Raw genomic sequence first — 20,071 nt, forward strand, 5'->3', positions numbered from 1 at the left:
ATTATCCAGTTTCATTATTCCAGTAACAATTGAGAAAAAATGGCGGCCATGGTAATGGCGGCAGCGTACCCTGGCGCTACTCTGCATGCAAAGTCACAGCTACCATTGTCATCGTTTTCCATTAGAAAAGAATCAAAGCATCTTCTTCTTTCTCAGTCGGTAACAATTCGTTATGCCCAAATTATTGTATCAGCTAGTTATACTCAGTCTTCTTCCTCGGGAACTCCGGTCAATTTCAATCCCTCAACTAAGCTCTTTGTTAGCGGTCAGTTTATTTTGATTTTTCATTAGTACACTATTTTTGCTATTTTCTACTTTTTGTTGAATCTAATTTCGTTTTGTAGGACTCTCATTTCGCACAACTGAAGATAGCTTAAGAAAAGCCTTCAACAATTTCGGAGAGCTCGTTGAAGGTTAAAAATGAAAAATATCCGTTCATTTTCTCCTGCGTTTGACCATAAATTTTGGGACTAGATTTTGAAATTTTATCTTCAAATATATGTTTTATCATGAAATTTGATATATCTTATGAATATTTTCATGCTTTCAGAAACTGAATCGGAATAAAATGTATGCCCAAACACGACTTGATCAAAACCTCAAATTTTCGAGTTTCAAGTTTCAAATTTCAAAATCATTCACACATATTTACCACTCATGACTCATTATATGGCAAATTTTGTTTGTACCCTATGGTTATTATGTTGTATCTTATCCCGCTACTCCACGAGTATTAGCGAAAAAAGGACACTCATATGGCAAATGTTGTTGTTGTTGATAAAGTTAACCAGAACTGAACACTCATGCAGTTGAGTAAAACTTGTAGCTATCTTACGGATGATTAATTTGTTATGAATTTCTAAAAAACATGTATGTATCTTCAATTTCGCAGTCAATTTGATGATGGACAAAATAGCGAACAGACCAAGAGGATTTGCTTTCATTCGTTATGCTACAGAGGAGGAATCACAGAAAGCAATTGAGGGAATGCATGGCAAGGTAATTAGCATCTTAAACCAACATTGATTTTTGCCTAAATAGAATCTAACTCGGACATATCCTTCATTCTTGATGATATTGTGTACTGAAAATATATTGGCATATAACATGAAATCCTTTTCAAAAGTCATGGAATGAGCCTCTCATTAAACGAACATGGGATGCTGAATAAAGAGGACCTGAATGAAAGACTCATATAAAACAAACTAACGCTTTATTCAGCGTTGTTAAAGACACGCTTTTAATCCCTGAAGAGGGTCAAAACATGTTAAGCGTTTCGCCTCACTTAATGTGTGCATCAGTGTCTCTAAAACAAACTTTTTATTGCAAATGAGCATTTCTTGAAGAGATGACACTAAATTATTCATATAGTCGACCCCTATTTGTTTGGGATTGAGGCATAGTAATGGTTGTGTGTGGAAGATCAGCTACTGGTCATCAGTGAAGCAAGTCATTTTTGTGTGACATGGTGCAAATAATTTTCAATAAGTAGTGTGATTTGCACGATGATAGGTTGTATTTTAATAAAATTAACTTCTTCATACACCTGCATAGGGAAGTAGACTTACCTTTCTATCATTATTTGAAGAAAATGTCATCTTTTGGAGTTTGGATAAACTCTGTAGTCTGTACTAGCCAACTGTTCTTCTAATCATATTTCAGTCAATAAGCCAAATTTATGGGGTTGTGAATGCCAACTTAATCCGGGTCAAGTGTGAAAATACCTTCTGCTTCTTGTATGTGCTAATTCAACTTCCGTTCTCAAATTCATCCCGTGCATCTCCATACATAAAATGCGAATGCTTAGTAATACCATAATAACAAATGCATTTTCTTTACACTCTTCTATCCTCATTTGCAAAATTCTACATGGTTATTATCCCTAACTATCATTGTTACTTCATGGAATTCTTGTTTGTTGAGTATAATTCTAACAAACTGCCCTTCTCAGTTTCTGGACGGCAGGGTAATTTTTGTAGAAGTCGCTAAGTCTAGATCTGAACTTCGTCGAGGGCCTAATCACAACAATAGCAGACAATGATGTAGACATGCATCCCTAATCAAGGCTCATCTCCGAGATTCATAAGAACACTCTTGTGAAGGAGAAATACAAAAGAGATACAATGGTGGACACGGACGCGCTTCATTCACCTATAAATCAATCATCGTGTTTATCAGAATATGTGTCATCAGTTTCTGCCCAACTTACTATACAGAGGGATGAAGATTGCTTACTTCGATACCGTTGGACTTCTAATCCTTTCTGAGGCAACTGTTCAGTTACTAATATATTGTAGCGCATTTTTCATAATTTTTGTATTTATTCGTATATCTTTTGTATCGTAAATTCTGACGAAACGGCCCCGTCTTAGTGAACTTTCAGCTACTTCTCAATCTTCCCTGCGTCGGGAGTGAAAGGGTACTCTATATTACCTTATTATAGCTACATTATAAAGATTTCCTTGACAAAGCTGTGTTTAATTTAGTACTCTCCTGATATTTTTGCACATTTGTTTTTGTAAAACTCTAATCGTTTTTTTTTTTAGTAGTAGTAGTAGTACTGCAGCAGTATCTGATAAAAGTGGACTTGTCTGCAGGGGAGTCAGGATTTTCACTACGGGGTTCAAAATATCAAGAAGTAAATAAAATTCTACATTGCTTCATTCTCATCGATGAAACAAACAGAAAAACGTGTTTTTTTATTATGTTGTGGCTTTGAATAAATTTCACTAGTTGATGCAAATGCTTTCACAACAGGCATCATCTGTGTTAATTTCAGTTCTAATAGAGAGCATAGTCTTAATTAAGTGCATAATATGTTGAGAAAATGATAGGTAGAACTTCCAAATTATCATTACTAAACTTTTGGACTGATTGTTTTTAACTAAGAAATTTCAATTCCCTTTTTAAAGCTCTTCTATATGTCAAAATAAGAAATTGTTTGCCCTGATGAGAACACAAATTACATATTTAATTTTAAACAATAGATCTTCGAACACATTGGCCCATTAGCTCAGTTGGTTAGAGCGTCGTGCTAATAACGCGAAGGTCGCAGGTTCGAGACCTGCATGGGCCATTATGTTTTTATTTTCAAGTTTTTTTTTTTTTTTAGTCTAAATATTTCTTCGGTTATTTCATTTTAACAAATAATAACTCATCTGCTTGAAGTCTTTATTATCAAAACCTGCTGTGGGTAACTTAAACTTGTGATTTTTTTTTTTAATAATCGAGGTGATCGGATCAACTTGCACACATTCGATTAATGTTATGAGGTATTTGTTACCTCCCACTAACACAATTACTTGATATTTATTTCCACCAAGATTCGGACAGATGAGAAGTACTTAGCTAGTATTCTTGTCTCTATTGGACTTCAAACTTGAAAACTCATGAATCTTAATCCACGCCATTGGTTGATTACTAGGCAACACCCTTGAGTGTTCATTAAAATTGAGAGCATTTCAGATTTAGATCAATACAAATATATAGAAGAAAAAGATTCATGTTATGAATATGTAATAAAACAAAATTAGCTTGTAACAAAATCAAAGATGACACCATATTCTATTAATTAAACCAAAAATTACAATAATCCATCTAACTTTTTGAAGTCTGGCCACTAACAATACCAATAACATACTCAAGTTCATCAGATACTTCTTTCATTGATGGCCTATTTTGCCTCCTTTCATCTAAACAAGCTGAGGCTAAGTTCCCTACAGCCTTAATTGTCTCAATTTCCACTTTACTTGCCCCATCTTTAATAAAAGGGTCAATTACATCCATCAATTTTTCTCCATCCATGATCCTCTTCATGTACACAACCAAATTCACATTTTCCTCATCTCGATTGAAGTCGATCGCCTTTTTAGACGTCAAAAGTTCTAGAAGCACAACTCCAAAACTATAAACGTCGCTCCTATCTGTCAGTTGAAGGTTCAGATAGTATTCAGGATCGAGGTACCCCAATGTACCCTGAGCAGATGTGTTGATATGAGTGTTCTCACTTTCACTCAACTCGACTAATCTCGATAGTCCAAAGTCTGAAACCTTAGCATCAAGCTTATCGTCTAGTAAAATATTACTTGATTTAACATCGCGATGATAAATCGGCGGAACGGCCGACGAGTGTAGGTACGCGAGTCCGTCCGCGGTTTGTTGAGCGATCACTAGACGCCTCAACCAACTAAGTGGGGCCCGCTCGCGGAGACGGAACACGTGGAGGTGTTCGAAAAGTGTACCATTAGGTACATACTCGTAAATTAAAAGAGGTAACTCGAGCTCGACACAACAACCGAGTAGTCTCACTAGACCACGATGGTTCACTTGGCACAGAATTCGAACTTCGTTAAGGACTTGTAACGTGCCCTTAGCGTTACCGGGTTTCGCTCTTTTAACTGCAACTATAGTACCATCATCTAAATTGCCTTTAAATACTTCACCAAATCCACCAGTGCCTAAAAGATTTTCTTTGGCAAAATTATTTGTTGATTTTTTTATTTCTTTTCCAGGGAAAACTTTAGCTGATTTTCCACTTGTATTTGCACTTAATATTTCTTCTCTTTCTTTTACAAGTAACCTTATTGTTCTTCTTTTTATCAGGTAACGTCTGTGGACTAAAAATCCACCTAAGAGCATGAGAAGCACTGATATAACAGCAACTGAAAATAAAACAAAAAAATATATACAACATGTTAGCACTAATTATAATACACTCGAACTACAACTTGTTCTGGTTCATGATGAATGTCTGAACACATGATAAAATGTTTCTAATTTCTAAGTATACACTTTTAATTCAAATTTTGAAAAAAAAAATTGCTCCTGTTCTCGATAATCCATTAGGTAAATAAGTTATCAGTTAAAATATGTTTTCCCTTTTGATTATATGTGTTAACCTCAATAAGCTATAAAACCTCCGGCATGTTTCAGTTCAGACTTATGCGTATAATTAAAGGAGATAACATATTTTATCTTGTCAAATTAACTACCTAATAGGTATTTAAGAATACACACAAGTTTTTTATAAAAAAAATTGATTGTGACGTATCTAATAAAAATATTTTGTCATTATATTCCGATGATTAATTGAAACAACTGATAGTCAAGTGAGGGAGTAATTGGATAAGTGATTGAAGTAGATAAAAATAAGAAATAAAAAATATATTAACAAAAAAAGAGAACCTGCAATAAGAGGCGCTTTGTTCCTTCGAATTTTGCAAGCTGTGCCATGTCGACATTCTGTGTAAATTAAGAAACAAAAATTAGTCAAATTGACTTTAAATATTTTTTAATTCGTGTTTATCTATATAATTGATAATTTCTTAAACTGTTTATAAGTCAAATTTTAATTAAAATTTGATCACATCCAACTATGTAAATATGCTTATCATTTTATACATATTGTATTTATGTTTAATTAAATACTACTATCATTTTTTAATATTTATATGATTTATCTTAATAATAATTAACTAGAAATAATATAATAAAATAATTATTTCATTTATTATTAAAATTTATTATTATTCTTAAATCTTCACTAGGCAGCAGCCATGTAATGTAAATTTGATTGGGCAGGAAGCAAGGATACAAAATCTACTACAAATCCCTAAACAATAGCCAATGAATTTATACCAAAGTTTTTCTAAAGTACATAAACAAATTAAATGAACAACTAATTAGTTAATTCCTTTCTTTTTGAAATCCAAAAATATATATGTGGTCCACTTGAGAAATTTGTTTTGCTTCGAGTTATATTTATTAATTAATCTACGTTGTCCAGAATTAATATATGGACCTATAACTAATTACAACATTAATTTAAAGTCTAGTCTAGAATGCTCAAACTTCGATTTTCATGAATGACATATATTTTTTCCATTATAATTTATGTGACATATTTTTTTTTTAATCTATCTTAATTCTCAAAAGGCACGTCACACTTTCTTTATCCTAAATAAGATTATTTATAGTCACACAAATATTTATACCTTATTTTAATTTACATCACAAGTTTCACTAACTTTTTCTTAAATTTTTTTGGTCTAATTAAATTATGTCACATAAATTGCGATAGAGGGTGTATGTTTTACATTAGTTTTTTAAGTTAAATATATATTAGTGTGTCTAGATAAAAATAAATAAATAGGAATATACGTCGAAATCAGCAACATAATCTTGGTATATCAAGAAACAAATTCCATGTTCTATGCCCATAGGATCCCCTGGCTTTAATTTTTGTAATGCTAGAACAGATTATTATTTTTTGGCCTAAGTTTTTGCCTTTTGAACATTTCCTTTATTTTTTTTATCTTATCCTAAAAAGAAGAAAAATATATAAAGAAATTACGTGAATAAAAAAATATTTAATTTAATTACATATCACCTGAAATGAGCATAGTAGTAGCTAACATGACACTACATTATTTCCATTTTAGTCTACTTTAACTAATTAAAAAAAAGTGTATAAGTTAAATATATACCGCTATTTTTTAAATCTATTATTATTATTATTATCATCAAGTCACTTAAAAAGATATCTACGGATAAATCTCCTTAAAATGTAAGATTTATTATCTTCAAAATGAAAATAACTTATATTAGTGGCTACATGTATTAATTGATGGTGCAAATAGTACATTAACACGTATACATAGCTTAAACTTTCAAAAGGTAACATCTTCTTATGCTTATAAATAATCTAACTTTAAATTTCTCATTTTATCCCTAGTGACACAATATTATAACTACATTGTGACGCCCATAGTGCAGACCGGATGGTAAGTCTTTCAAGAAGGAAAGAATGCACATTACACCTTAAACGAAACCCGCATTGAAATAAAAAGAAGAAAGTTAGGGACTTCATAAAAATGAGTTGCGTCTTTTGAGTTAAAATAAGTCAGACAATATCTTAACAGTTAAACCAGCCAACCAGAACTGTTACATGCACCAACGCGAATGTACGTATATTAAAGATAAGAAGTTTCATAAGTATATATTTTATACTTCAAAATTTCGTATTCATTCAAACATGTTCACGTAACATAGATTATCAAGTATATATGAGATGAACTATACTTACTTTGACAATATCCTTGTGCATCCCAATAGTGTCCAGACTTGCAAAAACACCTCTTCTTTCCAACATTTTTAGGATCAACCAAACACCTAGAATATTTCAACACATCACAATCCACTTCTTTTTTACAAATAGGTGGATCTGGAATTTGCCACATTAATTCAAGTCCAGGCTGTGGCCATTTTTCAATTGGCAATGAACTATCCAATCCAACAAAACTTTGATATGCCATACACCCTTGTGAATGCACCCTAATCATATACTCATTTTGTGACCCTCCTGTCCTAAATGTACAACATAGACTTTGCTTCCTACAAGCAGCCCACTCTAATTTTTTTTCTACGTAAGGATGACACACACAACTCGATGAACAATTTATTGGTGCTTGCAAGTGCAACATATAGTCCGTGCAATTTAATAACAATATCGTGTTGCTAGCCGTGATGTTGAATGGAAGATTCGGGTCAAGTTGGATTCCCTCGGAGCGAAAATCGGACGATAGGCATGTGTTAGGGTATGAGGTAGGTGGTTTAATGACTAATCGTTGAATTTGTGGGGTAACGGATGAAATAACGTACGATGAATTTTTCATCGTATCGAACCATAGTGTACTTGCATTGCAACGTAATTTGTATAATGGATCGCCACAATTAGGCCCCGTGCTTAATGGGTAAGGCACGGGGATTTTGCCACAATTGTCACAAATAAGTTTATTCACCGTTGCGACCTTGTATGAAAGTGTATAATTTATCATCGTGACGAAAAATATGATTAGAAGTAATGTTTTTTTCTCCATTGAAGTGGTAGTGAAAATGGAAGAATTATGTGAAAATTATTGATGGTTCTATGGCCTTTTTATTGATGGTGGTTGGCTAGATTTAACCTCGTACAACTTAATTAACTAGTGGGGAAAAGGAATTAATGTTTATTTATTTATTTTACTTTATTTTTTAAAAAAAATATTTTTATGTTTGTGAATATTATCAATATTTCGAAAACAAGAAGGCCGACATACGTAAAAAGTACACAAGTTTGTTATTTTTTTGTAAATAACACAACAAAGGTCAGAAAGTTGTCAACTTGAAGTAATTTTTGTGTCTAGGTTTTCTACAAACGGGACAACGATTTCTGAGGAAGATTGGAGGATCAAAGAGTGATCATTAACACATATTTGCATCCATTTCAATTTACGTGACATAAAAAAAAATAGACATACGAACTAGTTAAAAGGGGATTCGACATCTAATATATATACATAAAATATTATTTTAATCATGTATTATAAATAGTAGAATTTTTCAACGAAAGAAATTCAGATGAAGTATCCCTGATTACAAGGTGGCTCTGCCCCTGCGTGGCACTATGCAAAGACGTTGTTTGATTGAGCATAAAATTTAATAAATAGAGCTTAAATTATATGCATCGTCAATATATGAAAAGATTCATAATGCAAGTCATTGTCTATTTGCAGCAAGTAATCGACCCATCTTATATTCTAAGATTGCAAATCTCATATTTTAAGGAGTAGATATCATTTGAATGACGTGATGGTCATGTGAACTTCTTGTTTACACTGACGATGTATATAACATAAAGTCTAATAAAAATAAAGAATTTTCTTTAAAAAACTTGTATCTCAAAAAAAATAGGCAATTGTGAATATAAAATATTTAAATAAGAATTAAATCGAAGTTTAAGTTATTTTCAATTATAAAAATATGTCTATTCTTTTAGAACAACTCAAAAAGAAAAATATGACAACTAAATCGAAACAAAAAGATTCAAGACAACATTGATACTTTCACATGCATGTAATCTACATATATAGTGGGGGTGATCTGTTATTCATACATGAACATCAAGGAGTTATCATAACTTTTTTATTTTATTTTATTTTTTTGAGATATTACAAATTAAAATCTGATATCATATCATGTCGAGAAATTGAAGGAAGGGATTTGGATAACCAATGTGAGGGAAATTATTAGAGAGAAATCAAGTTGATTTTCCCTATATATATATATATATATATATATTATGTACACCTTTTTGGCTTACATGGAATTCAAATATCTCTCACACGCCTTAACTATTCTGAGATTTCGATCATAATATAGCGGTACTTATACCTTATCCATATAATATATATTGCCAGCTGGGAGTAATGCTTACGAGTAATGCTTTATTTTGATATGTACTGTTCAAATTTCGTATATATTACGAGTATATATATCTTTGGCTTACGAGTAATGCTTTATTTTGATTCTTAATGTATTTCACTCAATTGAAATGATTCTTAATGTGTAAGAAAAATGAACTTATACATTATTTAATAGGATGATGTGGTAAAATAATATTTTTATTTATTATTTTTTAAGAGATGTGTCAAGTCAAATTAGACTAAAAAAAATAGAAAGTCAATTTATTTTGATCTACTTAATTAATTTATTAATTCAACGTATTTTGATTCTTCAATCCTAATCGATATCCCTCTTAAACTCGTATCTATTATCAAGAACTTAAAATATGCAGTAATTGAATCAACACATCATAGAAGCAAAAAAAATGATTTTCTTTGTCCTGTAAATTAAGACAACATAATAAACCATCAAACACACACTAATAAATTACCCACATATAGTAATAATAATATACACTTTGAATTTTCACATAATAAGAACACATAAATGTAAGGTCCATTTGGGTTATCCTTACACTTATAACCCATTTGGATTGACTTGAAAAAATTAATTCTTAAATCAAAAATAAAATAGTCAAAAAATGACTTTTAATTCAAAAAATAAAAAGTAGGGGAGATTTATTTTTTATTTTTGACCTATTTTAAGTAATTTTTAACTTATTTTAAGTCATTAATCTTGACCTTGCCAAACATTTACTAACTTATTTTAAGTTATTTTTTATATTTGTCAAACACTTTCAGAAGTAAAAAACTGATTCAAGGGTAGGTTTGACCAACTTTTGAGGCCAATCCAAACACCTCTAGTTGCACTAACGCTAAAAATCATTGAAAAATATAAAAATAATGAACCTGTTATAAAATAAAGATAAAATGCTAAAATCATAAGAAAGATGAGAAATAGTATGTGTAGTAATTTCTTTCACTTACTCTTGCCTTTTTTTGGTTACAAGAATAGGGGTATATATAGTTGTATTACTTGTGCCCAAAGTGTAATACAGGGATATCATCTTGCCATGTATACACTTTGGGAACCAAGTATATCAAATGACTAATTAGTATACACCACATAGCACTTTGTGTGTGTATTAATCGTACACCACTAAACATATTAGTGTGGACATCCAATTTACAACACTCCCCCTTGGAAGTCCATGTCTTAATACATAATGTGCATCGTTAAAGCCTTACTAGGAAAAATCCTATGGAAACAATCCTAGTGAAGGAAAAAGAGTACACATATCTTGTAAGTTGTAATACACATTGGTAGTTGCCTCACTAAAAACCTTACCAGGAAAATCCAGTGGGACAAAACCTCGGCTAAGGAAAAAAGATTGCAACGCGTATTATACTCCCCCTGATTAAAACATCACTTAACAACTTGAAGATGACGCAGTCCAATCTTATATCTCAACTTCTCAAATGTTGAAGTTGATAATGCCTTGGTGAATACGAAGTGTTGAACATCGGCTACATCCTTCTTTTGAAGATCATGAATAAGAAGAACTTTGGTGAAATATATTTTGCTCATTTGACTTGTTTGTAGCAATAGTCAAGTGACATAGATTTCATGATAATAAAATTGATTGTCTTGTAGAATAATATGATATGACAATATTTCTACATGAATACTGATAGCTTTCTGGAGATCAAAACTTCATATAACCAAATGATTTCTTGCAGTTTCATAATCTATAAACCTTGACATGATTAGTTAGAATAAATAATTTATATCGATATTTGATTCACTCTAATATCTCCACCGATAAGAATGATGTTATATTTTGCATGCATATTAATAAAATTATTTACCATGAATAATAATAGAAGGATACATAAGTGCACCAATTGCACTATGACATGGTACTTTCTAACCATTTTAATGAGATCAAAATTGATCTTTATGTTATGCGATCTTACAATCATTGGGGTACTATTCAATGAAATCACTTTGTAACCTTTTAAATCCTTTGGGGATTTTCATATAATATTTACTGTCTAGCTAGACATGATAACCATTCATTATGCGTATTCAAGTTTTTCATATATTGTCGGACTAAAAGAAACCTCATTGCATCCACCTTAGGAGAATACATCTCCATAAAATAATGTCAGAACTTTTGCGAAACTTTATTTTCAATTGCACAAGTTGTGCTTTATATTTTATAATTTTATTATCACACAATAATTCATTCATTTGTACCCCAGTGACATTATATCTTGGTATGTGGACAAAATAAGTCCAAAACATCACTTTTTCAAGTGAATAAAAAAATATACTTGAATTGTATTTTTTTCTGTCAACTTTCGACATATTTAATATCAAGATCCTCATCACCATTTATAATTTTTAGCGCTATATTATATTAAAGATATCGTCGATGGTTTATTTGATATCGATTCTAATCAGAGGCGAACCTAAGATTTGAAGAGTCTGAGTGCACCAATAATATTTTAGCATAAGCGAAGCAAATTTTTCAATGCTTAATGGACGCTTGACTTTGTAATAAAAAAAGTTGTTGACCAAGATTGAACTTGGGTCTCAAGGAGCTATTTCCCTCACTTCTACCAACAGACCAAGGGCAGTTCAATGTTCATTAAGGGTGCACTTTTTATTATATCCCTTTTTCTATCAGTTTCTCAAGATATATATATATATATATACACACATGATTTTTTTTGAAGTTGACGGGTGCATGTGCACCCCCACCTTTACATGTGGGTCCGCCCCTGATTCTAATTAGACATAACTTATCAAACTTTCTTTATTTTCCATCATTTTCAGGTACTTGAACCTTTGCCAAGGTTTTATGAAGTGTCATGGTGCTATTTCTAAAGCATTTGCCTCATCATTATGACCATCTTGATCATTTGCTCCTCTTCTTTTTCTTCTTCCAGATATTTTATCTTTTGAATTGATTTATCTATTACGTTTCAGGCGTACCATAAATTATGTCCTTCAAAGATTTTTCTTTGGAGCATTTATAACTGAATTATAACATAGGGTCAGTGAAATGTGTCTGACAATTGATTTAAATTCAACGAGGATCATACCAATACCAATAATAATTCATTATGTATAAATTATTTTCCAATTGCTTATCATTCCTCCCCTAATGTTAGAGAATCTAACATTCGCCCAACCTTATTTGGGGAATCATCTTTGTGCATTGTGTAATGGTAGAGCAATGGAATTATATATCACATATTTAAATTTTAGATAAGAATTATTTGGTTCCTGACCCTGAACCAATTGTGATAGGGGAACCTTGTTGGCTTGATACGTACAAGTGTTGCTACACGTTAAATAACACATCTTATACCAAATTCCTTTGGGGAGTTTTGTTCTCATAACCAATGATTTAGTTATAATTGGAGGCATATAATTTCTGCTTAAACCACTTGGATATTAACCATCATTACTATAATTTTATAATTTGAAATGTGCTCTTGATTTAAATTCGAGCAAACAACCTCTGCAAAAATCAAAATTGCAAGTTGATGATAAAGTGCATGTGACCATAGCATAGATGCATCTATATAATAGTAAATGGTTTACATGACATGTGAACAGGCCCATATTCACCTTTTTATATATTTCAAAATTTTGGGAGATACAATCTCAACCTTAGCTGGTACAGTGATAATTTTATCATGAGAACAAACAACACAAGAGAATTCTTGAAGAATTTATTATTTCTTCAATATACATAACCACATGAATTATCATTTATTTTCGTATCGTATTTGAACCGGGATGGTTGTCAACCGATCATGCCAACTTATATTTATTTCAATAAACTTCTAGTTTATTTTGCATAAGATTCCATCATCATACTCATATTTAGTTACCACAAAAAACATGAAAATATGGGCAATCTTTCACATAAATATTTATAACCCACTTTGATTATAGTAATATGAAGATCTTAAATCATTCATAATTTATAGTCTCAATATTATTATTTTTTACTATTTCTTTGAAACTTAAAAAGTTTCATTCGAGACTTACTACAATTTCAATATCATGAGCAATTTTATTTCTTTGAGTAGTAACACAATAGCTCACCAAAGCTCACAATTGACATTTGATACTATCATATATTTCATAACATTGTTTTTGTGGTGAACATATCTTTCAAGGAGAAATCTATATCATTATTGTCATGGTCAAAATCATTACAAGCAAAACTTGTTTCTTGATTTACTTTTGTCATTAATATCTCCTCCCTTTTGTTTAATATTTGACAAAATATTTTTGACGTACAGAGATACGTATACAATGACAATTTTTTGTGGTCAAGAATTATTTCTTCTTTTGTCATTTTGATAGTTCATAATAAAACGTACCACACTATTTATGATGTACTAAAAGTACTTGACCAATGACCATTTGTACCAACATAAAATTTCTTTATTTCTCTCTAACCTCTCATAGAGGTGAGTTGTGATATTTATTAAATCATACATGAGTATGTCCTTATTTATAATTTTCATCATTTCTTGACACATTCATTTTCAAGAATGGTTCACTTTCCATGATACTTGTCACAAGTCACATTCTCTTCAAGGAATTGACCATAATCATATATACATGCTTCTTAATTATTCCTTTCATTAGAAGTTCATTGTCATGCTTTGAAATTTATTATATTCATATGACATACCTCGACATCACCTTTGGAAGTCAAGTGTATCACCACTTTTTCATCCTTTTCTTTGATGGAGGATTTATAAACTTATCAAATTATTAGGTCTCATATCAAACATGTTTCTAATGACCTTTCATACCATTTTGATGACATTCATATTTTGAAGGACTATTTGAAAAAACCACAGTGTTCTTCATTTTTACCACAATGATGACTATTATTAATTTGTCTTTTGTCACACCCACATTCATTATACAGTCTCAATAGTCATCTTTTAGACTTATCATGTACTGCTACCACATTCATTTTTGAGAATGGAGCAAAATCATGTGTTTATAATTTTCATCAAGAGCACATTAGTTTGCTCAGTCATCATTATGTCCAGTGGCGGAGCCAGAATTTTCGTCAAGGGTGTTCATACTTCAATGGCAGTTGAGGAAGAAATATACAATGATTAAAGCTTTCAATTTCTTAAAACTTGCAAATATGTATGAAAGTTGAGAAGAGAGAAAGGTAAAGAGTAAAGTTGTAAATGGTTTTTAGGAGAAGAAGAAGGCAAAAAACTAAAAGGAAAAGACAACTATGAATCTATTTTTATTTAAATTAAGAAAAGTAAAAAATAGACCTTTTATTTCCCTTTGTTTTTCTTAACTTAAAAAAGGTAACTTTTGTACTTTTTCTTAAGAGAAAAACTGAACAAATATTAAATAAATGAAATGTTCAAGCCTGGGATCGAACCCAGACTGAGGTTTGCCTTTTCTAAGAGAACAAATGGAATAATGAAAAAATTTAAAGAAAACGCCAACACTTGGGCTCGAACCCGGAACGCTGAGGCATCTTTGCATAACCTTAACCGTTCGGCTGTCAACCTTTCTTGTGTCAAGGTTGTTCAACAGTTAGTATATATCCAAAAAATCCGATATTTAGTATATATACCCGTAAAAATTTTCCGACGAAGGTTGTTCATCTGACCATCCTCGCCATGTCATAGCTCCGCCCCTGATTATGTCATCACTATGGTGCATTAGGACTTAAATCCAACATCTTACCCTCTTGATTCGATGAAACTTGAATTCATCATTTTACCCTTAACCAATGAGGTAATAAGTCAAGGTGTAACATGATTCACTCATAAGCCTTTAAAAGAATATTGTGTTCACTTATAGAAACAAAATAAATTTGCTCTTTTATACTTNAATTGACCATAATCATATATACATGCTTCTTAATTATTCCTTTCATTAGAAGTTCATTGTCATGCTTTGAAATTTATTATATTCATATGACATACCTCGACATCACCTTTGGAAGTCAAGTGTATCACCACTTTTTCATCCTTTTCTTTGATGGAGGATTTATAAACTTATCAAATTATTAGGTCTCATATCAAACATGTTTCTAATGACCATTCATACCATTTTGATGACATTCATATTTTGAAGGACTATTTGAAAAAATTACAGTGTTCTTCATTTTTACCACAATGATGACTAATTAATTTGTCTTTTGTCACACCCACATTCATTATACAGTCTCAATAGTCATCTTTTAGACTTATCATGTACTGCTACCACATTCATTTTTGAGAATGGAGCAAAATCATGTGTTTCATAATTTTCATCAAGAGCACATTAGTTTGCTCAGTCATCATTATGTCATTACTATGGTGCATTAGGACTTAAATCCAACATCTTACCCTCTTGATTCGATGAAACTTGAATTCATCATTTTACCCTTAACCAATGAGGTAATAAGTTAAGGTGTAACATGATTCACTCATAAGCCTTTAAAAGATTATTATGTTCACTTATAGAAACAAAATAAATTTGCTCTTTTATACTTCAATTCTCTTCGCTCTTCTGAAACAAAGTTGTTAGAATTACATAAATCAAAGTTTAAAAATTGTTAGAGTCAAACAAATTAATGTATTCAATCTCTTTATATAACACATGTAATACAGTAAGTTATTAATATATAAAACATTCAATGTAAAAGTTGAAACAAAGGCTTAAAATAATTTCTTCATATTCTAGTAGAAATAATACTAAGACAAATTATTTTCAAGTTATATATAGTCCCTCCCTTTTTTTTCGCAGTAGTACAATTCCTTTACAAGAAGGGAGTAGAGTTGTTTTAATAATTGCAACTTTCCTTCAGTAACCCACATCCCCTTTATAAGGAAAAATAATATAGGATTTTCAAAACGGAGAATATGCAATTAGATCTCAACAGATATAAGAATTGAACAATAATATCATTCTTTTTGTAAATTGAGAAGCCTTTCCACCAATTTATTGATAAGTATGTGACTTAATATGAATCTTATGTAAGGCATCTATTAATTGCCTGCAATATAAATATATTGATGATAAAAATCAAATCCTTTCGATCTTTGGTTCTAAAGAAAGTAATTATTTCATAGCAAAAATCAAATTCAAACTTGACTTACCTTGACTCTCATATTACAATTTTTTTTTGTATAAATAAATATATAAAAGCCACGATAAATTATCCATGGTGGCAGGTTGCAATATCAAGATCTTCAAGAATCATACTCTATTATCACAAGAACAAGAAACAACCCAACAACTTGATTAAATTCTTAAAACTCATAGTATATATTATTAGCCTTTTTAACTTCAAGAATAATGTTAAAGAACTTACTAGCAATGATTCAATTAGTCCAATAATTTAATCTCACCTAAAAAAATAGCCGATTAAAAGTAACTATAGATTCATCAAAAAAATATTAGGAACAAATAAATTTTAGGGAAGAATATAAGAGAATGGAATCAATATGAGATTATATCAAACATATTACTTTTAATCACGCAAATCAATAAATTTATAAACTACTCAATAATGATATCTTATTTTTTTCTTAGTGAAGAAATTAAATTAAAAAAAACCTTTGGAGTAAGAGATCAACATGTGATTAGAACTTTGTGTTGATAACGTGTTATAAAATAAAGACAAAATACTAAAATCATAAGAAAGATGAAAAATAGTATGTGTAGTAATTTATGTCACTTACTCTTGCCCTTTTTTTGTTACAAGAATAGGGATATATATAATTGTATTACTTGTGCCCACAGTGTAATACATGGATATCATCTTGCCATGTATACATTTGGAAACCAAGTATATCAAATGGCTGATTAATATACACCACATAGCATTTTGTATGTGTATTAATCTTACACCACTAAACATATTAGTGCGGACATCCAATTTACAGCATAAACACATTTTTCCACACTCTTTCCATCTGTTACTAACATCAAATTTACAAGTTATGGTGGCTTCGTTTCAATTCATTTATGGTACTATTTTTTCTAGTCTACTTAAAGAAGTAATTTTTATTTTTTTTGGCATTTTCTTAATTTTAATTTTTGATATATTATATTTAAAATGATAAGATTCAAATCTTAAAGAGTAAATTTCATGACAAACAAATATTTAAAAATAAATCTTTAGAATATATGATCAAACACTAGTTTCAACTCGTATTTAATTAGACTCAAGAACTTAACATATCCAATACTTGAAATTTGAATCAAACAATTAGAGAGAAAAGGATGAAATAAAATGAATATTTGCTTCTTAACAAAGTAGTAATATAAACTTTGATTTTTCACATAAGAACACATAAATTGTAAGGTCCCTTTTGGGTTATCCTTTACACTTTACTTTCACCAAACTAAAAAAAAAAAAAAAAACTAACACACCTTTTTTTCACACATTTTCCATTTTTCTTTAAATTAAAAATACCCACCATAAATTTTGACCTTTTTTCCAAAATAATATGTAATTTATCTGTTTACAGCACGAGTAGAAATCCAGTGACACCTCGCCGTCGGTGATCCACCGGAAACCATTGATCTCTTACCGGCGGCGACTGATGAAGAAGAAGCTGACGACGAATTCATCGAAAACTCATTATCCGGTGACCCGAATAACTGCATATCCGAAGAATTCTCAAACCGACCCGACCCGCCTGGAAGTCTCATGTAAGAACCCAATAACGGCGAATCATTATTCATCCATCTTGGTGAACCAGTAGCAATTTGGCCTCCATTTTTGTAATCCATTATTGCTTTGTAAACAAATGGAATTAATCCTTCCATTTTTTTTAAAAAAAAATATTGGATTTTTTTTTTGAATTTTGGTAGTTTAGTTTTATTTATTTTTGGTAATTTGGAGAATTTTGGAAGGGGAAGAGGGGTTTTTAAAAGAAGAGGGGGATGACGTGGCGTAGTGGTTAGAGTCCAGCTGTCAATTCTTAGTCAAGCTGACAATCAAGCACGATTTAAAAAAAAAAAAAAAACATGAGGCACGATTAGTATGGTAAATAAATGAACAGGTTTCGAGTTTGAGTTTTTTGGAATACGAAATCGTTTTGATAGGGAGTGTTTTATCCCTAATATGGAATTTTTTAATGCAAATTTAAATTTAGTCGGAATTCAATATGGACATAGGACATCGGGTGGGAAAATAGGAAACAAAAAAAAATGTAAGGTAAATAATATAAAAAAATTAAGGTCCTATATTTATTGAGGTAATAACTTTTTTTAAAAAATATAGTATTTAGTAATAATTTGAGGTTTTTTTTTTTTTTTTTAATAATAGATACGCATATATATTTATTATTCGAATAGATATAGTTGGATAGAAATATTGTGTATGTGTGGATGTACTTATTAAGCGTGTAAATACTATATATATATATACTTCGTTTAAAACGATCTCACTTTCATTGTTACCATTTTCCTTTATTACTATTTTATTTATTCTTGTTAGTATAAGATTGTTAACCCTCAACCGTTATAATCCATATTGATTATTATTAGTATGATAATACTGCAAATGGATTTGAATTTAAATATCGTGTACCTGAATTTTCTTTAACATTAGAAAGTTGATTTGGAGTTTTGATATCATTATTGATAATTAGTTGTGAAGAATAATTGGTAGGGTAATAAACTCGATGAAGTTTCGATGATGAGAATTTAATTTGATGGTATAATTATCATTTATGTAAGTTTTGAGTAAGATGATTGAAAATTCCAAGATATAGAAAAACTTTGACTTTGAAATTTTTAAGCATTGAAGAAACAATCGGGTTGCTATCAAAAGAGGGACTCTCTAAATTATTCCACATAGTTCAGTGACAATTTTGATAACTTTTTCTTATAAAAAGGTTTATGAGTAGAAAAAATTCACCACTAATAAATAAGGATATATCTAGATTAATAATAAGAGTATATTTGTGCCAACTTATTAATGATGAGTAAACTTGAAATATTTCGCAAAACAATGACAAATTCAAATATTTTCCCGGTATTCTTTAGCAAGTTACCGGTGTAAATTCTAATTAATTAAATCAATGAAATATATAATAAACAATATATTAGCTAAAATAAAAGAAATATTAAAAGAACGATAGAAGAGAGATTTTCCAAGTAATAGAACATTGAATAAAAAAATTTCAAATGAAAGCTACCTCCAAACTAATTAACTTTATCGAAAAACTTAATTATGTTGTAATCGTAGACTACCCTATTTTTTTAATTATTACCATGGTATTTAATAATTAGTTTAATTTCGTGAGGACACACTTAAGAACTAACGTAAATTATCTTGTTTAAAATTAATCAAGTAGGACCTACTTTAAATTTATATCATCACTTATAATTGACATCTTTAAAGTAAGTTATACATCATCACTTAAATAAATCGTGTAAGGCACATAGTATAATTTCCCATTCTATCACTTCTCACCAAATCTCACTTTATTATTCCTCTTAACACATTTTATAAGTAAGAGATATATAAATAAAATAAAATAATATCATAATAGAATATAGAGAGGGCGGTGTATATGAGGAGTTGAGCCAAGTAGGATTGAGAAGGAACCTTCTTCAGTAGAAATCACATTGTTTATATATAGTTAAAATTATTTTTTATGTATATATGGTAGATGTCGAATTTTCTTTGACTTCTTCGTAAGTTCATTTCTTCATATTTGAAAAAAATTAGTGAAATTTTTTGGATGAACATTGGTGTGTATGCAATCTTACTACAACGTTTTCTGATACACCTGATCAACTCAAATTAAACATATTAAAAATTAAGTAAAAT

At 30.3% G+C, this 20,071-nt stretch overlaps 3 protein-coding genes and 1 non-coding gene across 4 annotated transcripts; 2 read left to right on the top strand and 2 right to left on the bottom strand.

Annotated features, from left to right (window-relative positions):
* The first annotated feature begins 12 nt into the window (after positions 1-12).
* LOC125850484 (organelle RRM domain-containing protein 6, chloroplastic-like) lies at positions 13-2,371 on the top strand. The gene is made up of 4 exons (XM_049530332.1): positions 13-265; positions 345-413; positions 893-999; positions 1,952-2,371. Exons 1-4 carry the CDS (start codon positions 40-42, stop codon positions 2,039-2,041), a joined length of 492 nt encoding a protein of 163 aa, XP_049386289.1. The 5' UTR covers positions 13-39; the 3' UTR covers positions 2,042-2,371.
* Positions 2,372-3,002: 631 nt separating this feature from the next.
* Positions 3,003-3,076, top strand: TRNAI-AAU (transfer RNA isoleucine (anticodon AAU)). The gene has a single exon. It is a non-coding gene; the product is annotated as a tRNA-Ile (tRNA).
* Positions 3,077-3,532: 456 nt separating this feature from the next.
* On the bottom strand, positions 3,533-7,835 carry LOC125850509 (wall-associated receptor kinase-like 20). Its single transcript, XM_049530368.1, has 3 exons — positions 7,085-7,835; positions 5,185-5,241; positions 3,533-4,661 (listed from the first exon to the last, which is right to left on the bottom strand). The coding sequence occupies exons 1-3, from the start codon at positions 7,833-7,835 to the stop codon at positions 3,598-3,600; spliced, it is 1,872 nt and encodes a 623-aa protein (XP_049386325.1). The 3' UTR covers positions 3,533-3,597.
* Positions 7,836-17,737: 9,902 nt separating this feature from the next.
* On the bottom strand, positions 17,738-18,102 carry LOC125850497 (uncharacterized). Its single transcript, XM_049530346.1, has one exon. It carries the CDS (start codon positions 18,055-18,057, stop codon positions 17,743-17,745), a length of 315 nt encoding a protein of 104 aa, XP_049386303.1. The 5' UTR covers positions 18,058-18,102; the 3' UTR covers positions 17,738-17,742.
* Positions 18,103-20,071: the final 1,969 nt, after the last annotated feature.

Source organism: Solanum stenotomum, unplaced genomic scaffold, assembly GCF_019186545.1.
Source record: "Solanum stenotomum isolate F172 unplaced genomic scaffold, ASM1918654v1 scaffold17538, whole genome shotgun sequence".
Classification (NCBI taxonomy): Eukaryota; Viridiplantae; Streptophyta; class Magnoliopsida; order Solanales; family Solanaceae; genus Solanum; species Solanum stenotomum.